At 42.8% G+C, this 24504-nt stretch overlaps 1 protein-coding gene across 1 annotated transcript in view; it reads right to left on the bottom strand.

Annotated features, from left to right (window-relative positions):
- Positions 1 to 1359: 1359 nt before the first annotated feature.
- The window catches only part of LOC123770912 (roquin-1), a 121875-nt gene continuing 98730 nt past the window's right edge, over positions 1360 to 24504 (bottom strand). The window contains exon 10 of the mRNA XM_045763092.2: positions 1360 to 1557. Coding sequence (XP_045619048.1) covers positions 1492 to 1557 — 66 coding nt within the window. The 3' untranslated portion in view covers positions 1360 to 1491. The remainder of the gene's footprint in view (positions 1558 to 24504) is intronic.

The following is a 24504-nucleotide window of genomic DNA, read 5'->3' as shown; positions in this document are numbered from 1 at the left end:
GTGAGCCACACACTACTGTGTTGCAAGTGAGCCACACTACTGTGTTGCACATGAGCCACACACTACTGTGTTGCACATGATCCACACACTACTGTGTTGCAAGTGAGCCACACACTACTGTGTTGCAAGTGAGCCACACACTACTGTGTTGCACATGAGCCACACACTACTGTGTTGCACATGAGCCACACACTACTGTGTTGCACGTGATCCACACACTACTGTGTTGCACATGAGCCACACACTACTGTGTTGCACATGAGCCACACACTACTGTGTTGCACGTGATCCACACACTACTGTGTTGCACATGAGCCACACACTACTGTGTTGCACATGATCCACACACTACTGTGTTGCATGTGAGCCACACTACTGTGTTGCACGTGAGCCACACACTACTGTGTTGCACATGAGCCACACACTACTGTGTTGTACATGATCCACACACTACTGTGTTGCAAGTGAGCCACACTACTGTGTTGCACATGAGCCACACTACTGTGTTGCATGTGAGCCACACTACTGTGTTGCACATGAGCCACACACTACTGTGTTGCACGTGAGCCACACACTACTGTGTTGCACGTGAGCCACACTACTGTGTTGCACGTGAGCCACACACTACTGTGTTGCACGTGAGCCACACACTACTGTGTTGCATGTGAGCCACACTACTGTGTTGCACGTGAGCCACACTACTGTGTTGCACGTGAGCCACACACTACTGTGTTGCATGTGAGCCACACTACTGTGATGCACGTGAGCCACACTACTGTGTTGCACAGGAGCCACACACTACTGTGTTGCACGTGAGCCACACACTACTGTGTTGCATGTGAGCCACACTACTGTGTTGCACGTGAGCCACACACTACTGTGTTGCATGTGAGCCACACTACTGTGTTGCACGTGAGCCACACTACTGTGTTGCATGTGAGCCACACTACTGTGTTGCACGTGAGCCACACTACTGTGTTGCATGTGAGCCACACTACTGTGATGCACGTGAGCCACACTACTGTGATGCACGTGAGCCACACTACTGTGTTGCATGTGAGCCACACACTACTGTGTTGCATGTGAGCCACACACTACTGTGTTGCATGTGAGCCACACACTACTGTGTTGCACATGAGCCACACACTACTGTGTTGCATGTGAGCCACACACTACTGTGTTGCATGTGAGCCACACACTACTGTGTTGCATGTGAGCCACACACTACTGTGTTGCATGTGAGCCACACACTACTGTGTTGCATGTGAGCCACACACTACTGTGTTGCACGTGAGCCACACTACTGTGTTGCACGTGAGCCACACACTACTGTGCTGCATGTGAGCCACACTACTGCACGTGAGCCACATAAATAATTATCCTCTTCATAGAGTTCCTTCAATATTTTAGTCTTAACTTGCTAAAAAAAAATACTTATTTTCTATACATTATTTACAAATTAGCGAGTCTTTGTACACGTGTGTGGATGAGTCACTCTTTATCATCAAAGTCAAACTTCTTGTTCTTCTCAAAATCTTCAAAATCTTTTCCACAATTCTGCAAAAAATGCAAAATAATGGGGATATAAAATAAATTATGCAAAAGTTACATGTAAAATTATCATAAATTAACTAATAAAGAACAATGACAGCAGATTACCTCTACTGTGTACTGTTAGAGGAGGTGAATAAAGAACTAGAAAAGTATAAAGAAGAAATAAAAGCGACATATGCTGAAGTTGTAAAAGAGAAAGAGACTATCAAAGAAGTGTGTTCGGAAGTCAAAACCAGAAATGACCAACAAGAAGCAGAAATTAGGCAAGCAATTAGGAAAGAACTGTTTACCAACAGTAAACTGGTACAAAACACTGCAGATAGAACTAAGTCCATAATAATTTTTGGATGGTTAGAGAAGGAAATTTCATCTAGGGTGGACAGAGCAGCAGAAGAGATGAAAATCATAGAGAAAATAGTAGGTTTAGGAGAAGGCTCAAAGGAAAATGTCAGTGATTTTAGAAGAATAGGAAAATATGAGAAAGAAAAGAACCGCCCCTTAAGGGTGACGTTTAATGGAGTGAAAAACATGATGGAAGTGCTTAGAAATGCCAGGAAACTGCAGAGTGATGAGGTTGGCAAACTTTGGTCAATAAGACTAAGACCTCTCCAAGGAAGACAGAGAAAAGCTGAAAATGAACCTAATTGAGGCAAAACGTCTAAATGGAGATAGAAATGAAGATGTTGAGAGATGATTTCGGGGCTTTAGTGTTCCCGCGGCCCGGTCCTCGACCAGGCCTCCACCCCCAGGAAGCAGCCCGTGACAGCTGACTAACTCCTAGGTACCTATTTACTGCTAGGTAACAGGAGCATCAGGGTGAAAGAAACTCTGCCCATTGTTTCTCGCCGGCGCCCGGGATCGAACCCGGGACCACAGGATTATGCGTCCAGTGTTCTGTCTGACAGAACACTGTCCCTAGAAACAGAAATTTCAAGACAGAAATTCTTTTTTTCTACAAAGTGTCAGGGACTGGAAAGCTTGTGAAATGGTACATAAAAACAAGGCAACAAAATCATTAGTGGAAGGGGGTGTAAAAAACAAAGGGAAAGGGAACATGTTCCTGAAAATTGCATATACTAACATAGATGGAGTGAGTTCAAAAACTTTGGAGTTGCAAGATATAATTCAGCTTAGGGTCCCAGATATTGTCCCATTATCAGAGACGAAACTTGAAGGAAATATATTAAATGAAGTCGTATTCCCAAGGGGCTATTCAGTTTGGAGACGTGACAGGAAAACTAAGACAGGAGGATGAGTGGCTGTGCTGGTGAAAGAACACCTGAAAGTAAGAGAGTTAATATTTGAAAACCCTCGAGATATTGACATGATGGCATTGCAGGTCTGGAATCAGGATGATAAGCTGATAATTGTAAATGCCTACAGCCCACCAGCAAGCAACACATGGACAAAGGAAGAACTGGATGACAGACGAGAGGGCCTCATAATGGTCATGAGAGATATTATTGTACAAGCAGATAAAGATAAATCATGACTGTTGATACTGGGGGACTTCAACTTTAAAGCAATAGACTGGGAGGCCTATGAAGCAAGTACGGAGGACTTTTGGACATGCAGATTTGTGAACCTCATTCTGGAGACATTCTTGTATCAACACATAAAGCAGGCCACAAGAATGAGCCAAGGAGATGTACCGTCACTACTGGATCTAGTATTCACCAGGAAAGAAGAAGAGATATTTGACATCCAGTACCTTCCTCCCTTGGGAAAGTGATCACTTCCTGTTAGACATTAAATATGCTTTACGATATCATCTAGAAGAAAATGGGGACATTGAAACAGTTGATAAACTCGATTTAAGGAGAGGTCACTATGGGGAACTTTGAATTTTTTTTAAATGAGTGTAATTGGACAGACTTGTTGCTAGGCAGGGAAGTAAATGAAATGTATGCCAAATTTTGCAAAATATACGATGAAGGCACACAAACATTCGTACCAAAACAGAGATGCAGGGCCAGAAAACAGGATTGGTTCAACAGATATTGTGAGAGGGCCAGTGATCAAAAGACACAAAAATGGAATCAATATAGGAAGAGGCCAAACCCACAAACATACCAGCGATACAAAGATGCGAGAAACAACTATACGGCAGTAAGGAGAGGGGCAGAAAGAAATTTTGAAAAAGGGATAGCGGATAAATGTAGAACAGAACCGGGCCTATTCTACAATTTCATAATAAACAAATTGCAGGTAAAGGATAATATCCAGAGGTTGAAAATGGGAAACAGATTCATGGAAAATGAAAAGGAAATCTGTGAAACTTTAAACGAAAAGTTCCAAAGTGTGTTTGTACAAAATGAAATCTTCAGAGAACCAGACACAATAAGAATTCCTGAGAACAACATAGAGCACATAGAGGTGGCTAGAGATGAAGTGGAAAATATCCTAAAGGAGCTCAGTAAGAACAAAGCAGCTGGCCCAGATGGAGTTTCACCATGGGTTCTGAGAGAATGTGCATCTGAGCTCAGCATTCCACTTTATCTGATCTTTCAGGCATCCCTGTAATTACCTAAGTGTAGTTACAGGATGAGAGCTACGCTCGTGGTGTCCCGTCTTTCCAGCACTCTTTGTCATATAACGCTTTGATACTACTGACGGTCTTGGCCTCCACCACCACCTCACCTAACTTGTTCCAACCATCTACCACTCTGTTTGTGAAAGTGAATTTTCTTATATTTCTTTGGCATCTGTGTTTAGCTAGTTTAAATCTATGACCTCTTGTTCTTAAAGTTCCAGGCCTCAGGAAATCTTCCCTATCGATTTCATCAATTCCTGTTACTATTTTGTATGTAGTGATCATATCACCTCTTTTTCTTCTGTCTTCTAGTTTTGGCATATTTAATGCCTCTAACCTCTCCTCGTAGCTCTTGCCCTTCAGTTCTGGGAGCCACTTCGTAGCATGTCTTTGCACCTTTTCCAGTTTGTTGATGTGCTTCTTAAGATATGGGCACCACACAACCGCTGCATATTCTAGCTTTGGCCTAACAAAAGTCGTGAACAATTTTTTTAATATTTCGAAATCCATGTATTTAAAAGCAATTCTGAAGTTAGAAAGCGTGGCATAGGCTCCTCGCACAATATTCTTTATGTGGTCCTCAGGTGATAGTTTTCTATCTAGAACCACCCCTAGATCTCTTTCTTTATCAGAATTCTTTAAAGATTTCTCACATAATATATAGGTTGTGTGGGGTCTATGTTCTCCTATTCCACATTCCATAACATGGCATTTATTAACATTAAATTCCATTTGCCAAGTGGTGCTCCATATACTTATTTTGTCCAGGTCTTCTTGAAGGGCATGACAATCATTTAAATTTGTTATCCTTCCTATTATCTTAGCATCATCAGCAAACATGTTCATATAATTCTGTATACCAACTGGTAGATCATTTATGTAGACAATGAACATCACTGGTGCAAGAACTGAACCCTGTGGTACTCCACTTGTGACATTTCTCCAGTCCGATACATTGCCTCTGATTACTGCCCTCATTTTTTTATCAGTCAGAAAATTTTTCATCCATGTTAGAAGCTTACGTGTCACCCCTCCAATATTTTCCAGTTTCCAGAACAACCTCTTATGTGGAACTCTGTCGAAAGCCTTTTTTAGGTCCAGATAGATGCAGTCAACCCAACCATCTCTTTCCTGTAATATCTCTGTGGCTCGATCATAGAAAATAAGTAAATTCGATACACAGGATCTTACAGATCGAAAACCATACTATCTGTCTGATATTATATAATTTCTCTCCAGGTGTTCTACCCATTTAGTTTTGATTAGTTTTTCCAATACTTTCACTATTACACTTGTCAATGATACAGGTCTATAATTGAGGGGGTCATCCCTGCTGCCACTTTTGTAGATTGGAACTATGTTAGCCTGTTTCCACACGTCTGCTACGATTCCTGTACACAAGGATGCCTGAAAGATCAGATGAAGTGAAATGCTGAGCTCAGATGCACATTCTCTCAGAACCCATGGTGAAACTCCATCTGGGCCAGCTGCTTTGTTCTTACTGAGCTCCTTTAGCATATTTTCCACTTCATCTCTAGACACCTCTATGTGCTCTATGTTGTTCTCTGGAATTCATATTGTGTCTGGTTCTCTGAAGATTTCATTTTGTACAAACACACTTTGGAACTTTTCATTTAATGTTTCACACACTTCCTTTACATTTTCCGTGAATCTGTTTCCCATTTTCAACCTCTGGATATTATCCTTTACCTGCAATTTGTTGTTTATGAATTTGTAGAATAAGTCCGGTTCTGTTTTACATTTATCTGCTATCCCATTTTCAAAATTTCTTTCTGCCTCTCTCCTTACTGCTGTATAGTTGTTTCTCGCATCTTTGTATCGCTGGTATGTTTGTGGGTTTGGCCTCTTCCTATACTGATTCCATTTGTGTCTTTTGGTGTCTGGCCCTCTCACAATTTCTGTTTAACCAATCCTGTTTTCTGGCCCTGCATCTCTGTTTTGGTATGAATGTTTGTGTGCCTTCCTCGTATATTTTGCAAAATTTGGCATACATTTTATTTACTTCCTTGCCGGTCGGCCGAGCAGGGAGCCGGTCGGCCGAGCGGACAGCACGCGGGACTTGTGATCCTGTGGTCCTGGGTTCGATCCCAGGCGCCGGCGAGAAACAATGGGCAGAGTTTCTTTCACCCTATGCCCCTGTTACCTAGCAGTAAAATAGGTACCTGGGTGTTAGTCAGCTGTCACGGGCTGCTTCCTGGGGGTGGAGGCCTGGTCAAGGACCGGGCCGCGGGGACACTATAAAGCCCGAAATCATCTCAAGATAACCTCAAGATTGCCTAGCAACAAGTCTGTCCAATTACACTCATTAAAAAAATTTTGAAGTTCCCCATAGTGACCTCTCCTTAAATTGAGTTTATCAACGGTTTCAATGTCCCCATTTTCTTCTAGATGATATCTTATAGCATATTCAATGTCTAACAAGACGAGATCACTCTTTCCCAAGGGAGGAAGGTACTGGATGTCAAATATCTCTTCTTCTTTCCTGGTGAATATTAGATCCAGCAATGACGTTACATCTCCTTCCCTCATTCTTGTGGCCTGCTTTATGTGTCGATACAAGAATGTCTCCAGAATGAGGTTCACAAATCTGCATGTCCAAAAGTCCTCCGTTCTTGCTTCATAGGCCTCCCAGTCTATTGCTTTAAAGTTGAAGTCCCCCAGTATCAACAGTCGTGATTTATCTTTATCTGCTTGTACAATAATATCTCTCATGACCATTATGAGGCCCTCTCGTCTGTCATCCAGTTCTTCCTTTGTCCATGTGTTGCTTGCTGGTGGGCTGTAGGCATTTAATATTATCAGCTTATCATCCTGATTCCAGATCTGCAATGCCATTATGTCAATATCTCGAGGGTTTTCAAATATTAACTTTCTTACTTTCAGGTATTTTTCACCAGTACAGCCACTCCTCCCTTCCTAGTTTTCCTGTCACGTCTCTAAACTGAATAGCCTCTTGGGAATATGACTTCATTTATTTTATTTCCTTCAAGTTTCGTCTCTGATAATGCGACAATATCTGGGACCCTAAGCTGGATTATATCTTGCAACTCCAAAGTTTTTGACCTCACTCCATCTATGTTGGTATATACAATTTTCAGGAACATGTTCCCTTTTCCTTTGCTCTTTACTCCCCCTTCCACTACTGATCTTGTTGCTTTGTTTTTATGTACCATTTCACAAGCTTTCCTGTTCCTGCCACTTTATAGAAAAAAGAATTTGTCTTCTTCATTTCCATCCCCATTTAGACGTTTTGCCTGAATTAGGTTCATTTTCAGCTTTTCTCTGTCTTCCTTGGAGAGGTCTTGTCTTATTGACCAAAGTTTGCCAACCTCATCACTCTGCAGTTTCCTGGCATTTCTAAGCACTTCCATCATGTTTTTCACTCCATTAAACGTCACCCTTATGGGGCGGTTCTTTTCTTTCTCATATTTTCCTATTCTTCTAAAATCACTGACATTTTCCTTTGAGTGTTCTCCTAAACCTACTATTTTCTCTATGATTTTCATCTCTTCTGCCGCTCGGTCCACCCTAGATGAAATTTCCTTCTCTAAACATCCAAAAATTATTATGGACTTAGTTCTATCTGCAGTGTTTTGTACCAGTTTACTGTTGGTAAACAGTTCTTTCCTAATTGCTTGCCTAATTTCTGCTTCTTGTTGGTCATTTCTGGTTTTGACTTCCGAACACACTTCTTTGATAGTCTCTTTCTCTTTTACAACTTCAGCATATGTCGCTTTTATTTCTTCTTTATACTTTTCTAGTTCTTTATTCACCTCCTCTATGTGAGTTGTCAGTGAAGTTTCCAGTTGGAGATCCTTACCTAACTCTATGTTAGCCCTTAGGCTTGCTTGGAGTTGTTCACCATATGAGTCTATCTTCTTGTTTATTTCTTCAAAGTCACCACACTTCACTTTCCACGCCTCATTTTCTTTCACTAGTTCCTTGATTTGCTCCTCCTGATTTGTTACCTTGTCTGTTAATGCAGTAATAATCTTACCTTGTTGAAGCATACTCCCTTTTAGAGTGCAAAGCTCACTCCAAAGAGCTCCATTGTCCTCTTCCAATTTAAGCACTTTTTCTTCATACTTCTTTTGCATATCCTCAATTATCTCTAACCTGCCAAGAACACCTCCTTTCCTTATATCTTGTGGTGAGAATCCTTTGAAACCATCATCTGTTGGTGTGTCTACATTCCCAGTGGTGGTGGCGGCGGCGGCCATCTTTGATTTTGTTCTAGAACCAAAACAAACTTTTCCACTCAGGTATTTTCACTCACTTTTACTTGTTTATTGTATTTTATTTGCTTTTACACTTCCCTGAACCTTTATGTAACCTGGGACACCACTGTAGCCCTCAACCTGTTCCCAATACTTAGGTAATTCAATATTTCCAGGAGGTTGCTGCAGTGTGACTTCTGCCTCCTCCAGCTCCAGTCCCAGAGTGTACAGTGTACTCTGGGACTGTATAGTGTACTCCTGTTTACAGGAGGTGTAGCAGACGTGTGGAAAAAGGCTAACATAGTTCCAATCTACAAAAGTGGCAGCAGGGAAGACCCCCCTCAATTATAGACCTTTATCATTGACAAGTGTAATAGTGAAAATATTGGAAAAAATAATAACAACAAAATGGGTAGAACACCTGGAGAGAAATGATATAATATCAGACAGACAGTATGGTTTTCGATCTGGAAGATCCTATGTATCGAATTTACTCAGTTTCTATGATCGAGCCACAGAGATTTTACAGGAAAGAGATGGTTGGGTTGATTGCATCTATCTGGACCAAAAAAAGTATTTTGAGAAAGCTCCACATAAGAGGTTGTTCTGGAAACTGGAAAATATTGGAGGAGTGACAGGTAAGCTTCTAACATGGATGAAAAATTTTCTGAGAAAAATGAGGGCAGTAATCAGAGGCCATGTATCGGACTGGAGAAATGTCACAAGTGGAGTACCACAGGGTTCAGTTCTTGCACCAGTGATGTTTATTGTCGACATAAATGATCTACCAGTTGGTATACAGATTTATATGAACATGTTTGCTGATGATGCTAAGATAATAGTAAGGATAAGAAACTTTCATGATTGTCATACCCTTCAAGAAGACCTGGACAAAATAAGTATATGGAGCACCATTTGGCAAATGGAATTTAATGATAATAAATGCCATGTTATGGAATGTGGAATAGGAGAACATAGACCCCTACAACCTATAAATTATGTGAGAAATCTTTAAAGAATTCTGATAAAGAAAGAGATCTAGGGGTGGTTCTCGATAGAAAACTATCGCCTGAGGACCATATATAGAACATTGTGCGAGGAGCCTATGCCACGCTTTCTAACTTCAGAATTGCTTTTAAATACATGGATTTCGAAATATTAAGGGAAATTGTTCACGACTTTTGTTAGGCCAAAGCTAGAATATGCAGCGGTTGTGTGGTGCCCATATCTTAAGAAGTACATCAACAAACTGGAAAAGGTGCAAAGACATGCTACTAAGTGGCTCCCAGAACTGAAGGGCAAGAGCCATGAGAAGAGGTTAGAGGCATTAAATATGCCAAAACTAGAAGACAGAAGAAAAAGAGGTGATATGATCACTACGTACAAAATAGTAACAGGAATTGATGAAATTGATAGGGAAGATTTCCCGAGACCTGGAACTTCAAGAACAAGAGGTCATAGATTTAACCTAGCTAAACACAGATGCCGAAGAAATATAAAAAAAATTCACTTTCGCGAACAGAGTGGTAGACGGTTGGAACAAGTTAGGTGAGGTGGTGAAGGCCAAGACTGTCAGTAGTTTCAAAGCGTTATATGACATAGTGCTGGGAAGACAGGGACACCACGTCCAGGAGCATTTGTTTCACTTCGTCTCTAGACACCTCGATGTGCTCTATGCTGTTCTCTGGAATTCTTATTATGTCTGGTTCTCTGAAGATCTCATTTTGTACAAACACACTTTGGAACTTTTCGTTTAATGTTTCACACATTTCCTTTTCATTTTCTGTGAATCTGTCCCCCATTTTCAATCTCTGAATATTATCCTTTACCTGCACCTTGCTTTTAATGAATTTATAGAAACGGCCTGGATCTGATTTACATTTGTCTGCTATACTGTTCTCAAAGTTCCTCTCTGCCTCTCTCCTTACTGACATGTAGTTGTTTCTTGCATCTTTGTATCGCTGGTATGTTTGGGGGTTTGGCCTCTTTCTATAATGATTCCATGCTTGTGTTTTTTTATCTTTGGCCCTCTCGCAATTTCTGTTGAACCAACCCTGTTTCCTATGTCTGCATCTCTGTTTTGGAATGAATGTTTGTGTGCCTTCATCGTATATTTTGCAAAATTTGGCATACATCTCATTTACATCCTTGCTTAGCAACAAGTCTGTCCAATTATACCCATGAAAAGAATGTCTAAGTTCTCCATAGCGTCCTCTCTTGAAATCAAGTTTAACAACCGTTTCCCTGTCCCCATTCTCTACTAGATTATGTCGCATAGCGTATTTAATGTCCAAGAGGACGTGATCACTCTTTCCCCAAGGGAGGAAGGTACTGGATGTCAAATACCTCTTCCTCTTTCCTGGTGAATATTAGATCCAGTACCGACAGAACATCCCCTTCCCTCATTTTTGTGGCCTGCTTGACGTGTTGATACATGAATGTCTCCAAGATGAGGTTTACAAATCTGCCTGTCCAAATGTCCTCTGTTCTTGCCTCGTAGGCCTCCCTAAGTGGTACAGCACAAATGAGGATGATACAGGGAGCGAGCGTATCCAGTATTAGCTGAGTGCTATCCATGCTCACCTGTGTTATCTCCAATTTTTATAGATGATACATAGATGAATTGTTTTCTGGGTTCAGTGATGATACCGTGGCACATGAAATACTGATTAAAAAGATAAAGGCTCATGGTATTGCGAGTGTTATATTAAGATGGATTAGAGCATAGCTATACCAAAGGAAAGGAGTTAGTATAAATGGGGTTAAGTCAGAGTGGGAAAATATTGTAAGTGGAGTGCCTCAAGGCTCTGTATTGGGACCTCTGTTGTTTATAATATATATAAATGATTTAGATTCAGGTTTGAGTAGCAACATTTGCAAATTTGCCGATGATACAAAAATCGGTAGGGAAACTAACACGGAAGAAGACTCACTATCACTTCAAGTTGATCTAAATAGGGTTTTGAAATGGTCAAAAGATTGGCAGATGCAGTTTAATGCTGATAAATGTAAAGTTCTGAGGCTAGGTAATGATGATAGAGATACAAGATACGAACTAGATGGTGTTGAGATTGCGAAGTCGGATTGCAAAAGGGATCTGGGAGTTATGATTTTTAAGAATTTAAAACCAAAGGATCAATGCATGAATGTTCATAATAAGGCAAATAGGACACTGGGATTTATTAAGCAAAGTGTTAGTAACAAGACACCTGGCGTTGCTTTGGTTAGGCCCCATTTAGATTATGCATTTCAGTTTTGGTCGCTGTACTTTAGAATGGATATAAATTCACTTGAACGTGTCCAGCGTAGGATGACAAAGTTAATTCCACAAATCAGAAATCTCTCCTATGAAGAAAGATTAACAAAGCTTAAACTGCATTCACTGGAAAGGCGAAGAGTTAGGGGTGACATGATAGAGGTTTACAAGTGGATGAATGGACATAACAAAGGGTATTAAATTAATAGGGCATTAAAGGTATCAACACAAGACAGAACATGAAACAATGGGTATAAACTGGTTAAGTTTAGATTTAGGAAAGACTTGGGTAAATACGGGTTCGGTAACAGGGTTGTTGATTTGTGGAACCAATTACCGCGTAACGTAGTGGAGGTGGTGTCCCTCGATTGTTTCAAGCGCGGGTTGGACATGTATATGAGTGGGATTGGGTAGTTAAAGATATGAGCTGCCTCGTATGGGCCAATAGGCCTTCTGCAGTTACATTTGTTCTTATGCTCTATGTTCTTATGATGCACCTGATACAAATAGCATAGATGAGCAGTGTTAGTGGCTTCCATGGTAGTGTTTTCCATACATCTTTTCAAGAATAGCTGAATCTCTTCCAGAATAGTTGAATCTCTTCAAGAATACCTTACAAAGCGATCTTTTCAAGACTACCTTACACTTCACAAGCTTGGCTACATACCACCTACAAGTACTAAAGCCAAGGGTGTATGTGATTGCATTATTTGCAAACACACAGAACGAAGTAACAGGAAGCGAAAATCTGTTTGTACCTGGTGCATCAAGAGCGAAGTCGCGCTGTGTACCATGGACTGCTTCATTGATTATCACTCACTTCTGAAGTATTGTGTAATACAATGTGTTACTGTGTGAATAGTGAGTGAAACTGTACATATTGTAATTTTAGTGAATTTTGAACAAGTAATATTGCGACAATAAACATTTATTGTGGACACACATTACTGATACATGTATCACAGTTCCATGGAACATTATGAACGTTCTACTGTATACATATTGTAAAGGACACAAAAATGCATCATATACGATAAAAAACCCAGCGTTGAATGTAATGAAACGCCATTTTCTGGGTGAGTTCCAGCGGGTCTACTGAGCTATCCAGGCTCATAGGGATAGTCCTAACTTTTGGCATCAGCCGATGTGGGTGGGGTTCTAGGCCTACCGGGGATCACGGCCAGAACCTGTCCCCTCAGAGAGGCACGAGGAGCAATGGCCTATAGAAATGCACATGTGATTTTGGAGAATTCTATATCTGCCATCAACCGGGACAGGCACCCAGAAAGGTAAGCGCCTCAAAACAAACCCCTATTCTGGTAAAACCAATGAAAATAATTAAACAAATGGACAGAACTTCCCCAAGGAAAAACTAGCAAACAAGCATGATGTCACACGAGCCATGCCACATGTCTGCGCAGCTCCCGAGGGGGTAGGGGGAGCCCCAGACCCCTCGTGCCAGTGATCCACACCTTCAGTTCCTTGGCTGACGGGATTAGGCTTAGTCGTTGTGGCTCCAGCTCCAAATTCTTATTTGGGCTGAGCCTGGGTTTAGTACTTCTCTTAGGTGGTGTGAGAGCTGGGAGTAATATTCACAGGTATTCAGGCTGCATGTGCTTAGGGCAAACATCCCTAAGTGCCCTGTAAGTACCGCCCTTGGGGCTTGGGGTTCTCTTCCACAAGTAACTTGGGTGTACCTCTGTTGGTCTTTTGCTATTTGCCAACTGACCGCCCCGAGTGTTTTAGAGGTTTCCTCCCTGGTTTGCCTTGGGGTAAGTGATGGTTATTGTATGGGTAGGGGTGGGGGGTACTGCGTAACTAGTTTTCACCTATAACAGTGGCCGACTCTGTTCCCTCTGGGGTACGCTGTCCTCTTGCAAGGTTTTTTTCATTTTTATTTTTGCCTGGTGGGGGTCTGCCTTGGTGTTCCTCCCCCTTCCCCCACTACTAGGATTGTTTGTGTTTGGTGGTACCCCCTGCTTCGCTCTCGTGAGTGGACACTTCCTGGGGGTTCAGCATTATTAGTGTTGGTTGGTAGCTTGGGTGCCGGTTAGCAGTACCCTGCTTGGGTAAACCCTTAGCAGACCCAGTCTAGGGGCCCTGGGAATCCCCACGGGGCACTCGGGTCCAATGGATGTGACCCTTGTGTCTCCTCTTGCTTTTTGAGAGCTTGAGGGTTGCTCTGTCCCCTTGTCTCAGAGTGACGCTCATTGTTTTGCCTCCATCATGCTGCCTGTTGGGTCGGTGACACATTCGACCCGGAGTCCTGCGAGCTTTGTTGCTTGTTTATGGCTCATTTCACCCAATTTGTTGATGATATTCGGGTGCAGGCGGCTCGCGTGTTGCAAGACAGGTTTAGGGTGTTGCAGCGCGCTCATTTGGTTGCTTCCCTGGATGCCCCGAGGCTGCCCTGTTTTGTTTATAGGAACCTGGACTTGGGGGTGTTGGTCGCTTCAGCTTCGGTTCCGTCCGCGCCCCCTTGTTCTTCCCCTGCTGTGGTTCATTCGGTTCCCCCCTTGCTCGGCTCCTCGTTGGTCTCTGACTGGGTCTTGGCTCTTAGGTTTCTGCTGCCCTTTTTGCCCTTGCTGTTTGCAAAGTTTGCAGTTAGCAGTTTCTGCAAGCAGCAGCTTATTGCCAGCTATCAGGCCTATTGTTCCTTCACAGGTCTGGATGGGGGGGGGGGGGTTGTTTCTTCCCGGACGGGACGTGTCTGCTTGGCTGGGTTGGTTCTTTCGCCGGGTTTGGGTTCTTGTTCCCTATTGGACGTTCCTTTTGGTTCTTTGTCAGCCATGGTTCCGGAGTGGCTTCCTCGGTGACCACATCCAGGGGTTTTTCCCAAGGCTCCGCCTCTTTTACGTGGTCGGTCCGATCCGTGGTAGGGCTGGTTCGGTCTACTCCTCGAGTCTTCTCGTCTGGTACTTTTGACTCGGATCTCTCACCATCTATTTGGTGTTCAGGTGGTTTCTTGAATGTGTCCCACCTGCATGCTTCGTCTCGGTGGCGGTATGGGGTTTTCCGGCGGTCCTTCTTTTTCTTTTTGTCTTTTCGTAGGTGTACTGTGCTCTTTGTTGTCGTGGTCTTGTCCTTCTCTCGTGGTGGTTCAGGGCCGTCTTCTGGCCACATACCGTCGCCCAGTCTCGTGCGGCACTAGTGGAGCCGCTTTGGATTGCTCCGGTTTTGTTGTTCCTCCTGCACCGTTCACGGGTTGTCTCAGGCATTGTTCACCTACAGCCTGCTCATGCTCCACCTGAGCCATCTTCCTCTGGGGTAGGGTGCTCTTTTCTCTATTTCCTTCGGTTTGTTGTGGCCCCTTCAGTTCTGGAGGGGTCCCTGGGGTTGTTGCTGCTTGGTTGGTTGGCCGGGGTGCTTTTCTTGTGGCCAGTTACGGCTCTCCGCCGTTCTTTGCGCGCCTCGGCCTATGGCCGGGGCTGCGCTTTGGGTTGATCCGGTTTCCCTTCTTCCCTGTTCTTGGGTTCGGGTCTCTCTGGTCATCTGCTGGGTCCTTCTGTCTAGCCAGCTTGCGGTCACTCCCCGTGCCCTTGACGTTCGTAGGTTTGCTGCCCTTGCTGCGGTCTGTGGTGGCATGTCTTGGGCTGACTTTCGGGCACAGGGTTGTTTTGGCGGTCGCGCTGGGTCCTGGCTGCGCGCTTCCTCATGTATGTTCCTGGGCCTAGTCGGGCCTGTGTCGCCTTGGGTTGGCTGTTGCAACCCTGTTATCTTGACTTCGTGTTATGGTGTGAGCACCGGGTGTTGCTAAGCAGTTAGACCCAAAGCTAACAAGGGGGTAGATCAAAACACTATAACTCCTGTGAAGTATACAACCATGGGGGTCTCGTGGTTGTCCTATTAACCCTCAAACCGCTAGGGGTCCAAATGGATTTAACACCCACAGGCACAACAACAAAAAAAATCAAAAAAATTCTTTAGTCTTATAGAAGTGTTCATTTTTGTTCCCTGATCACCGAAAAAATAACAAAAAATTTCGTAGGTGGCATATTTTAGCCACAATATGGTAGGGAAGTGTGGGAAAAAAAGGGCGTTGACAGAGTCTTCGCCAGACGAGGTCTACTCCGCTCGAGCTGTCAGGTGGCAGTTGCCACAAATATATTATTACCTAATTATTTCAATGTCTCTGATTGATTTTTTCTTAGTTTTTTTGCAGTAATATTATTCAATAGAGTGAATTGTGATATATTTATATAATAAAATGTGTGAACCATCGCTGTACTCAAAATTATGGTGTGCATATTAGTGATTCAATCATTATGTTCATAAAACAATAAACAAATAGTTTTGCTGTTATTACACTATATACACAGGTTATATATAAGTATCTGCATGTTTTGCTCACCATAACCAACCACTAAGTTGGTCTTGTGAGTCAAAATGCAATGAGGAGTGACCGCCTCACACCAGCCAGCCACTCGCTGCCACTCCCTCCCTCAACACCACCTCACTCGCCCTCATTCTCCTCCCACAATACTGTTTTTGCATTTATTCACTATACACAGACGTTATATATAAGTAGTTACATGTATTGTTCACCATAACTGTACATCTAAGCTTGTATGGTGAGTAAAGGCACAAAGATGTAGCTACTCACACAGTCAGCTGGTGGCGGCCGCCCTCAAGGCCAAATGCACTAATATTTCTCCTCTAATATTGTTTGTGGTGTTATTACGCTATATACACACATTATATACAAGTATCTACATGTTTTATTCACCATACCTGTACAAATAAGCTGGTATGGTGCCCAAAGACCAGAGTGGCCACCAGTAAACAACATGACAAGTCGTCATGAAGCTCTTACACCCATGAATGTTGGCCTGGATTTTTTTTTGGTGGCATCTGGCAACTATCAGTCGTGGCTGTACTATAGCTGCCCCTAGCCCAGGCGGGGTGTTTAAATTATAGCGCTAGACACGAAATCATATATATATGATGTGCGCGGTTTCGGTTTTGTCATTGAAATCATATATATATGATTTGTGCGGTTTAAGGGTTAAAGTGGTCCTAAAGCCACACCAGGCAAATAAAACCCCACAAATGTACACCGTCCACAGGAAACAGGAACTGGCCACTGTATAGTTAAATTGGCTATGCAACAGCCAGTTGATGCCCCAACCAGCATAAAATCCCAAGGCCAAACAAAAGCCACGAAACCCCTGCTGGCCCCAAAGGCAGGGTAAATGCAGAGCAGCAAGAACCCCTACAGAAGTGAAATCCCAATGGCTCTATGGAAAGCAAAAATAGAACCCAAAGGGTAGTACTTACACGGCACCTAGGAAAGGTATCCCTAAGCGCATGCAGCCCTAGTACTCTGTAGTTATTCCTGACTACTGCTCTACAAACGCACATAATCTGCCAGGAAATTGAGGCCAGAGTTGACGATCACTTTAGAGTGCATTAGCCTACGAACTGAAGGTGTGAGTAGCTGGCGCAGGGGGTCCGGGGCTGCCCCTTCCGGGGAGGGCTGAGCGGACAAGAAGCACAACGGCGGTAAGTGACGTTTGCTTATTTCCTTATGTTTTTGAGGGTATTCTTTCTCTCTGTACAGTTTTCGGTTGCAATTTCTTACCAGATGGGGGTCTGGTTTGTTATGCCTACCTTTATGGGTACCTGGTTGATACCTGGTTGATGGGGTTCTGGGAGTTCGTCTACTCCCCAAGCCCGGCCCGAGGCCAGGCTCGACTTGTGAGAGTTTGGTCCACCAGGCTGTTGCTTGGAGCGGCCCGCAGGCCCACATACCCACCACAGCCCGGTTGGTCCGGCACTCCTTGGAGGTGCCTAACCCCGGTTGATGGCAGACATGGAATGCTCCCAAACACATGGGGGTTTCAATAGGCCATTGCCCCCTGTGCCTCTGGCTCTGGCTCATGGTCTTCGGTAGGCAGGACTCCATTGACTGATGCCCCAGACTAATAGAGCGATATCAGTCCAATAGCTCCAGGGAGCCGAAGGGGCTTCCCCACAGAAAACCAGCTTTGAATGTAATGAAATGCCATTTTCTGGGTTGAGCCCCGGAGGCTCCCCTGAAACTTATGAACATCAGTTTGTTAGCTGCGTGGAGCCGATGAGGCTACCCTCAGAGAGAAAACCATTACAAGCTCCAAGAACTACCAAGGAGCTCCAATGCTTCAAATGAAGTAGAGTAGAATGCATAATCAAAAACATATTGTATATATATATATGGTAGGTTGTTCTATTCTTATGTGGATTGCTTCAATAATTTGTAATCTTCTTACATCTTGGGTTTTGTCTATTAAACAAGTGTTTTTACTCAGCATTTCTCTTGTTAGGGTGATGTCATGGGCTTGTCTCATGTGATTCCTAGGGGCACCGGATTGAAGATGACAGGTTAAACGCCTCGTCAGCTTGGTTAACGTCATACTTATGTACTTCGATTGAAGGTTACATCCTTCATGGGGGCAAGTTTACAAGTATACAACGATTGACTGCTGTAAAGGGTTGTTCGTCGGCTTTGGGCTGTTTTTAATAAGGAGGTCGGTAGTCTTCTTTGTTTTATAGAATATGATAAGGTCTATGTTTTGGTTAGGAATAGTGCTTTTTACTCCTTTACGAATTATTTCCTTCATTATTCTTTCTTCTTTTTTATGTTCACAGTGCATAACTGACTTGTAATATAATTTTATTGGAGGTGTTGTGGTTTCTGTTCTAGGTTCAGGATTGTACCATTGGTCCAGGTAACTTCTTATAGCAGTGTTTATTTCCGTGTTGCTATATCCATTGTTCACCAATACCCGAGTTATTGTTTCAAACTCTCTACTCACATTGCTTTATTCAGAGCAGTGCGTAAGCGCTCGACAAATATAAGCACTGAGAACACTGGTTTTGTATCTTTGGGGGCACTCACTCTTACCGTTCGGGCATAATCCTATGTTGGTAGGTTTTGTATATACGCTGGTGCTTTAAGAGGTTCCTGTTTTTGTTATTATTAATAACATGTCTCAGTACAGTGGAATCTCAAGTAGCGAACTTTACAAATTTACAAATTTTTTCTTTACAAATTTTTTGGGTTACGAACTCAATTTCTTCTGAAAATTTGAATCGGGTTATGAACTTTGCCTCACCTTGTGACTATGCTGATAAACATATAGGTCGACCAAACATGTGGTTCCTGGTGGCACGGGCGACCGCACTTCAGTTTACCAGTGCCTCACACTTAGTGATGATCACGCTTGAATTCTTTGTAAAGAATTTCATTGTTTTTTGTTTTTTTTTTGTTTTTTGTTTTTTTGAACATAGTAATTATTATATATCACACCATGGGTTCCAAGAAAGTCAGTGGTAAGGTTCAACCTAAGAAAATACAGTGGCACCTCGACATACGATTGCCCCTACTTATGATAATTTCGAGTTATGATGTAAATTTCATCGAAAAATGCGACTCGACATCCGATGGTGTCGTCGACTTCCGATATTTGTTGGTACACGTTCGGGTCGACCGAGCGCGTGGTTCCCGGTCATGCGGCCGATCTGCCTCAGTTTACTACAGCTGCCCGCTTAGTGACGATTGCGCCTATAAGAAATTCCGCTTTTGTGGTGATTTTTTGCATTTTGAACATTAAAGTAATTATTATATATCACGCCATGAGTCCCAGGAAAGTCAGTGGTAAGGCTCAACATAAGAAAACCCATGTAAGGATCACCATAGAGCAGAAACAAAGAGTACAGAATGTCTCTTCCTCAACAATTAAGAAAATGTGTGCAGCATGGGAAGAATTGCAAACCTTTGCTGAAACGACTCACCCAAATCAAGCTGCAGTAGGTCGTTGCCTTAACCTATTCAATGACACTGTGATGCATCATTACAGACAAATGTTAAAACGAAGGGAAAAACAAATGTCTCTTGACAAATTTGTAGTGAGACAAACAAGCACTGAACCACAACCAGGTCCTAGTGGTATTCAGGCAAAACATAGGAGAGAGAGTACCCCAGAGAAAACATCACTGCCTGATGTGATAATGGAAGGGGACTCCCCTTCCAAACAGTAACAACTCTCCTCCTCCCCCCTCATCACCCTCTTCCATATGCCATCAAGAGCCCTCCATAAAGGTAAGAGAAACTTTGGTACTGTATTGCAGTTAGAAAAAAACATTGTATTCAGTATAAAATGTATTTGTATGTTAATATTTTGGAGGGTGGGGAACGGATTAATTCAATTCCCTTTATTTCTTATGGGAAAAATCGCTTCGACTTACGATATTTCGACATACGATCCGTCTCTGGGAATGGATTAACATCGTAAGTCGAGGCCCCATTGTAGTTGTAAGTAGAGGATGTCAAGTCCTCATTAAGCAAATGTGTGCAGTAAGGGAAGAAGTGCAAAGTTTTGTTGAAAAAACTCCCCCAGATAAAGCTGAAGCAAACATATACCTTTTTAATGACAATGTGATTCTCACGACAGACAAGTGTTAAAATGTAGGGATAAACAAGTGTGTTTAGAGAGATTGTTAGTAAGACAAGCAAGCAGTGAGCCACAACCTAGTGGTATGCAGGCAAAACATAGGGATATGTATACCAGAGAAGTCATCACTGCCTCATGTTATAATACTGTATAAGGGGACTCCCCTTCCAAACACTAACACCTCTTCTCCTCCCCCCTCCCCCCTCCCCCCCACTGCCTCATGTTATAATACTGTATAAGGGCACTCCCCTTCCAAACACTAACACCTCTTCTCCTCCCCCCTCCCCCCCACTGCCTCATGTTATAATACTGTATAAGGGCACTCCCCTTCCAAACACTAACACCTCTTCTCCTCCCCCCTCCCCCCTCCCCCCCACTGCCTCATGTTATAATACTGTATAAGGGCACTCCCCTTCCAAACACTAACACCTCTTCTCCTCCCCCCTCCCCCCTCCCCCCCACTGCCTCATGTTATAATACTGTATAAGGGCACTCCCCTTCCAAACACTAACACCTCTTCTCCTCCCCCCTCCCCCCACTGCCTCATGTTATAATACTGTATAAGGGCACTCCCCTTCCAAACACTAACACCTCTTCTCCTCCCCCCTCCCCCCTCCCCCCCACTGCCTCATGTTATAATACTGTATAAGGGCACTCCCCTTCCAAACACTAACACCTCTTCTCCTCCCCCCTCCCCCCACTGCCTCATGTTATAATACTGTATAAGGGGACTCCCCTTCCAAACACTAACACCTCTTCTCCTCCCCCCTCCCCCCCACTGCCTCATGTTATAATACTGTATAAGGGCACTCCCCTTCCAAACACTAACACCTCTTCTCCTCCCCCCTCCCCCCCACTGCCTCATGTTATAATACTGTATAAGGGGACTCCCCTTCCAAACACTAACACCTCTTCTCCTCCCCCCTCCCCCCCACTGCCTCATGTTATAATACTGTATAAGGGCACTCCCCTTCCAAACACTAACACCTCTTCTCCTCCCCCCTCCCCCCCACTGCCTCATGTTATAATACTGTATAAGGGGACTCCCCTTCCAAACACTAACACCTCTTCTCCTCCCCCCTCCCCCCCACTGCCTCATGTTATAATACTGTATAAGGGCACTCCCCTTCCAAACACTAACACCTCTTCTCCTCCCCCCTCCCCCCCACTGCCTCATGTTATAATACTGTATAAGGGGACTCCCCTTCCAAACACTAACACCTCTTCTCCTCCCCCCTCCCCCCCACTGCCTCATGTTATAATACTGTATAAGGGCACTCCCCTTCCAAACACTAACACCTCTTCTCCTCCCCCCTCCCCCCCACTGCCTCATGTTATAATACTGTATAAGGGCACTCCCCTTCCAAACACTAACACCTCTTCTCCTCCCCCCTCCCCCCCACTGCCTCATGTTATAATACTGTATAAGGGGACTCCCCTTCCAAACACTAACACCTCTTCTCCTCCCCCCTCCCCCCCACTGCCTCATGTTATAATACTGTATAAGGGCACTCCCCTTCCAAACACTAACACCTTTTCTCCCCCCTCCCCCCTCCTCACCATCTTCCATATGCCAACAAGAGTCATCAATAGAGGTAAGCTATAACTTGTACATACTAAAGTAAAAAATATTTGTGTGTATTATGTATGAAATGTATTTTGAGGTTAATATTTTTGGGAGTGTGGAACAGATGAATTCAATTTACATTATTTCTTATGGAAAAATTAGTTTCGGGTTGCGAATTTTCAATTTACAGCCAGTCTTTGGGGAACTGATTAAATTCGTAAACGAAGATACCACTGTAATACAATTGGGTTCGTTCTCGGCACACAATCAAGAATTCCGGGTTTGAACCCCAGGCGGGACAGAAATGGTTGGGCACATTTCCTTTCACTTAATGCCTCTGTTCACCTAGCAGTGAGTAGGTACTCAAGAGTTAGTCAGCTTGTTGTGGGGTTGCATCCTGGGCGGGGTCAGTAATGCCACCTTGAGGGGTGAGGACCTCGATTAAAGCCAAAAAGTGTATAAATACACTCTGGCTGCCTGTCCCCCAATACAAAGATTATTATTATTATTATTATTATCATTATTATTATTATATCTGTACTGTACATTGCATGTTAACTACAGATATATACTGTACATACAATGCAAAATATTCTATAATAAATATGAGACTAAGGCTACAAACATGGGATCTTCCCAACTGTAAAATAATACATGCTGTATTATTCTAATACATCATGCTGTAATGTAAACCAATACACCATGCAGCAATGTAAAGTCATACACCATGTTGTAATGTAAACTCATACACCATGCTGTAGTGTAAACTAATACACCATGCTGTAATATAAACTAATACACCATGATGTAATGTAAACCAATAAACCATGATGTAATGTAAACCAATACACCATACTGTAATGTAAACCAATACACCATGCTGTAATGTAAACCAATATGCCATACTGTAATGTAAACCAATACACAATGCTGTAATGTAAACCAATACACCATACTGTAATGTAAACCAATACACCATACTGTAATGTAAACTAATACACCATGATGTAATGTAAACCAATACACCATACTGTAATGTAAACCAATACACCATACTGTAATGTAAACCAATACACCATGCTGTAATGTAAACCAATACACCATACTGTAATGTAAACCAATACACCATACTGTAATGTAAACCAATATGCCATGCTGTAATGTAAACCAATATGCCATACTGTAATGTAAACCAATACACCATACTGTAATGTAAACCAATACACCATACTGTAATGTAAACCAATACACCATGCTGTAATGTAAACCAATACACCATGATGTAATGTAAACCAATACACCATGCTGTAATGTAAACCAATACACCACACTGTAATGTAAACCAATACATCATACTGTAATGTAAACCAATACATCATGCTGTAATGTAAACTCACATACCATGCTGTAATGTATATCAATACACCATGATGTAATGTAAACCAATATACCATGCTGTAATGTAAACTAATGCATCATGCTGTAATATAAACTCATACACCATGCTGTAATGTAAACTCATACACCATGATGTAATGTAAACTCATACACCATGATGTAATGTAAACTTATACACCATGCTGTAATGTAAACTCATATGCCATGCTGTGATGTAAACTCATACACCATGATGTCATGTAAACTCATACACCATGCTGTAATGTAAACTCATACACCATGATGTAATGCAAACTCATACACCATGCTGTAATGTAAACCAATACATCATGCTGTAATGTAAACTCATACACCATGCTGTAATGTAAACGCATACATCATGACGTAGTGTAAACTCATACACCATGCTGTAATGTAAACTCATACACTATGCTGTAATGTAAACTCATACACCATGCTGTAATGCAAACTCATACACCACACTGTAATGTAAACTCATATACCATACTGCAATGTAAACCAATACACCATGCTGTAATGTAAACTCATACACCATGATGCAATGTAAACTCATACACAATGATGTAATGTAAACCAATACACCATGATGTAATGTAAACCAATACACCATGATGTAATGTAAACCAATACACCATGATGTAATGTAAACTCGTACACAATGTTGTAATGTAAACCAATACACCATGATGTAATGTAAACTCATACATCATGCTGTAATGTAAACTCATACGCCATGCTGTAATGCAAACTCATACACCATGCTGTAATGTAAACTCATACACCATGATGTAATGTAAACTCATACACCATACTGCAATGCAAACTCATACACCATGCTGTAATGTAAACTCATACACCATGCTGTAATGTAAACTCATACACCATGATGTAATGTAAACTCATACATCATGCTGTAATGTAAACTCATACGCCATGCTGTAATGTAAACTCATACACCATGCTGTAATGTAAACTCATACACCATGCAGTAAAGTAAACCAATACATCATACTGCTGCCAACTATATAATAGCAGGCCTAAAAAAATAAACACCAGCTATTTAATAAACACTATCTTTTTAGAGGAATAACTATTGAGGTCATCACGGTCCAGTCGGTCCTGTGTGTGCACGAGGAACTCCTCAGCCACACACACCACTGACTTGCCCATCATGGTCCAGTCGGTCCTGTGTGTGCACGAGGAACTCCTCAGTCACACACACCACTGACTTGCCCATCATGGTCCAGTCAGTCCTGTGTGTGCACGAGGAACTCCTCAGTCACACACACCACTGACTTGCCCATCATGGTCCAGTCGGTCCTGTGTGTGCACGAGGAACTCCTCAGTCACACACACCACTGACTTGCCCATCATGGTCCAGTCAGTCCTGTGTGTGCACGAGGAACTCCTCAGTCACACACACCACTGACTTGCCCATCATGGTCCAGTCGGTCCTGTGTGTGCACGAGGAACTCCTCAGTCACACACACCACTGACTTGCCCAT

This window comes from Procambarus clarkii, chromosome 14, assembly GCF_040958095.1.
Source record: "Procambarus clarkii isolate CNS0578487 chromosome 14, FALCON_Pclarkii_2.0, whole genome shotgun sequence".
NCBI classification, from domain to species: Eukaryota; Metazoa; Arthropoda; class Malacostraca; order Decapoda; family Cambaridae; genus Procambarus; species Procambarus clarkii.
Note: the sequence above shows the minus strand (reverse complement) of the source record. Positions and strands in the feature narration are given on the sequence as shown.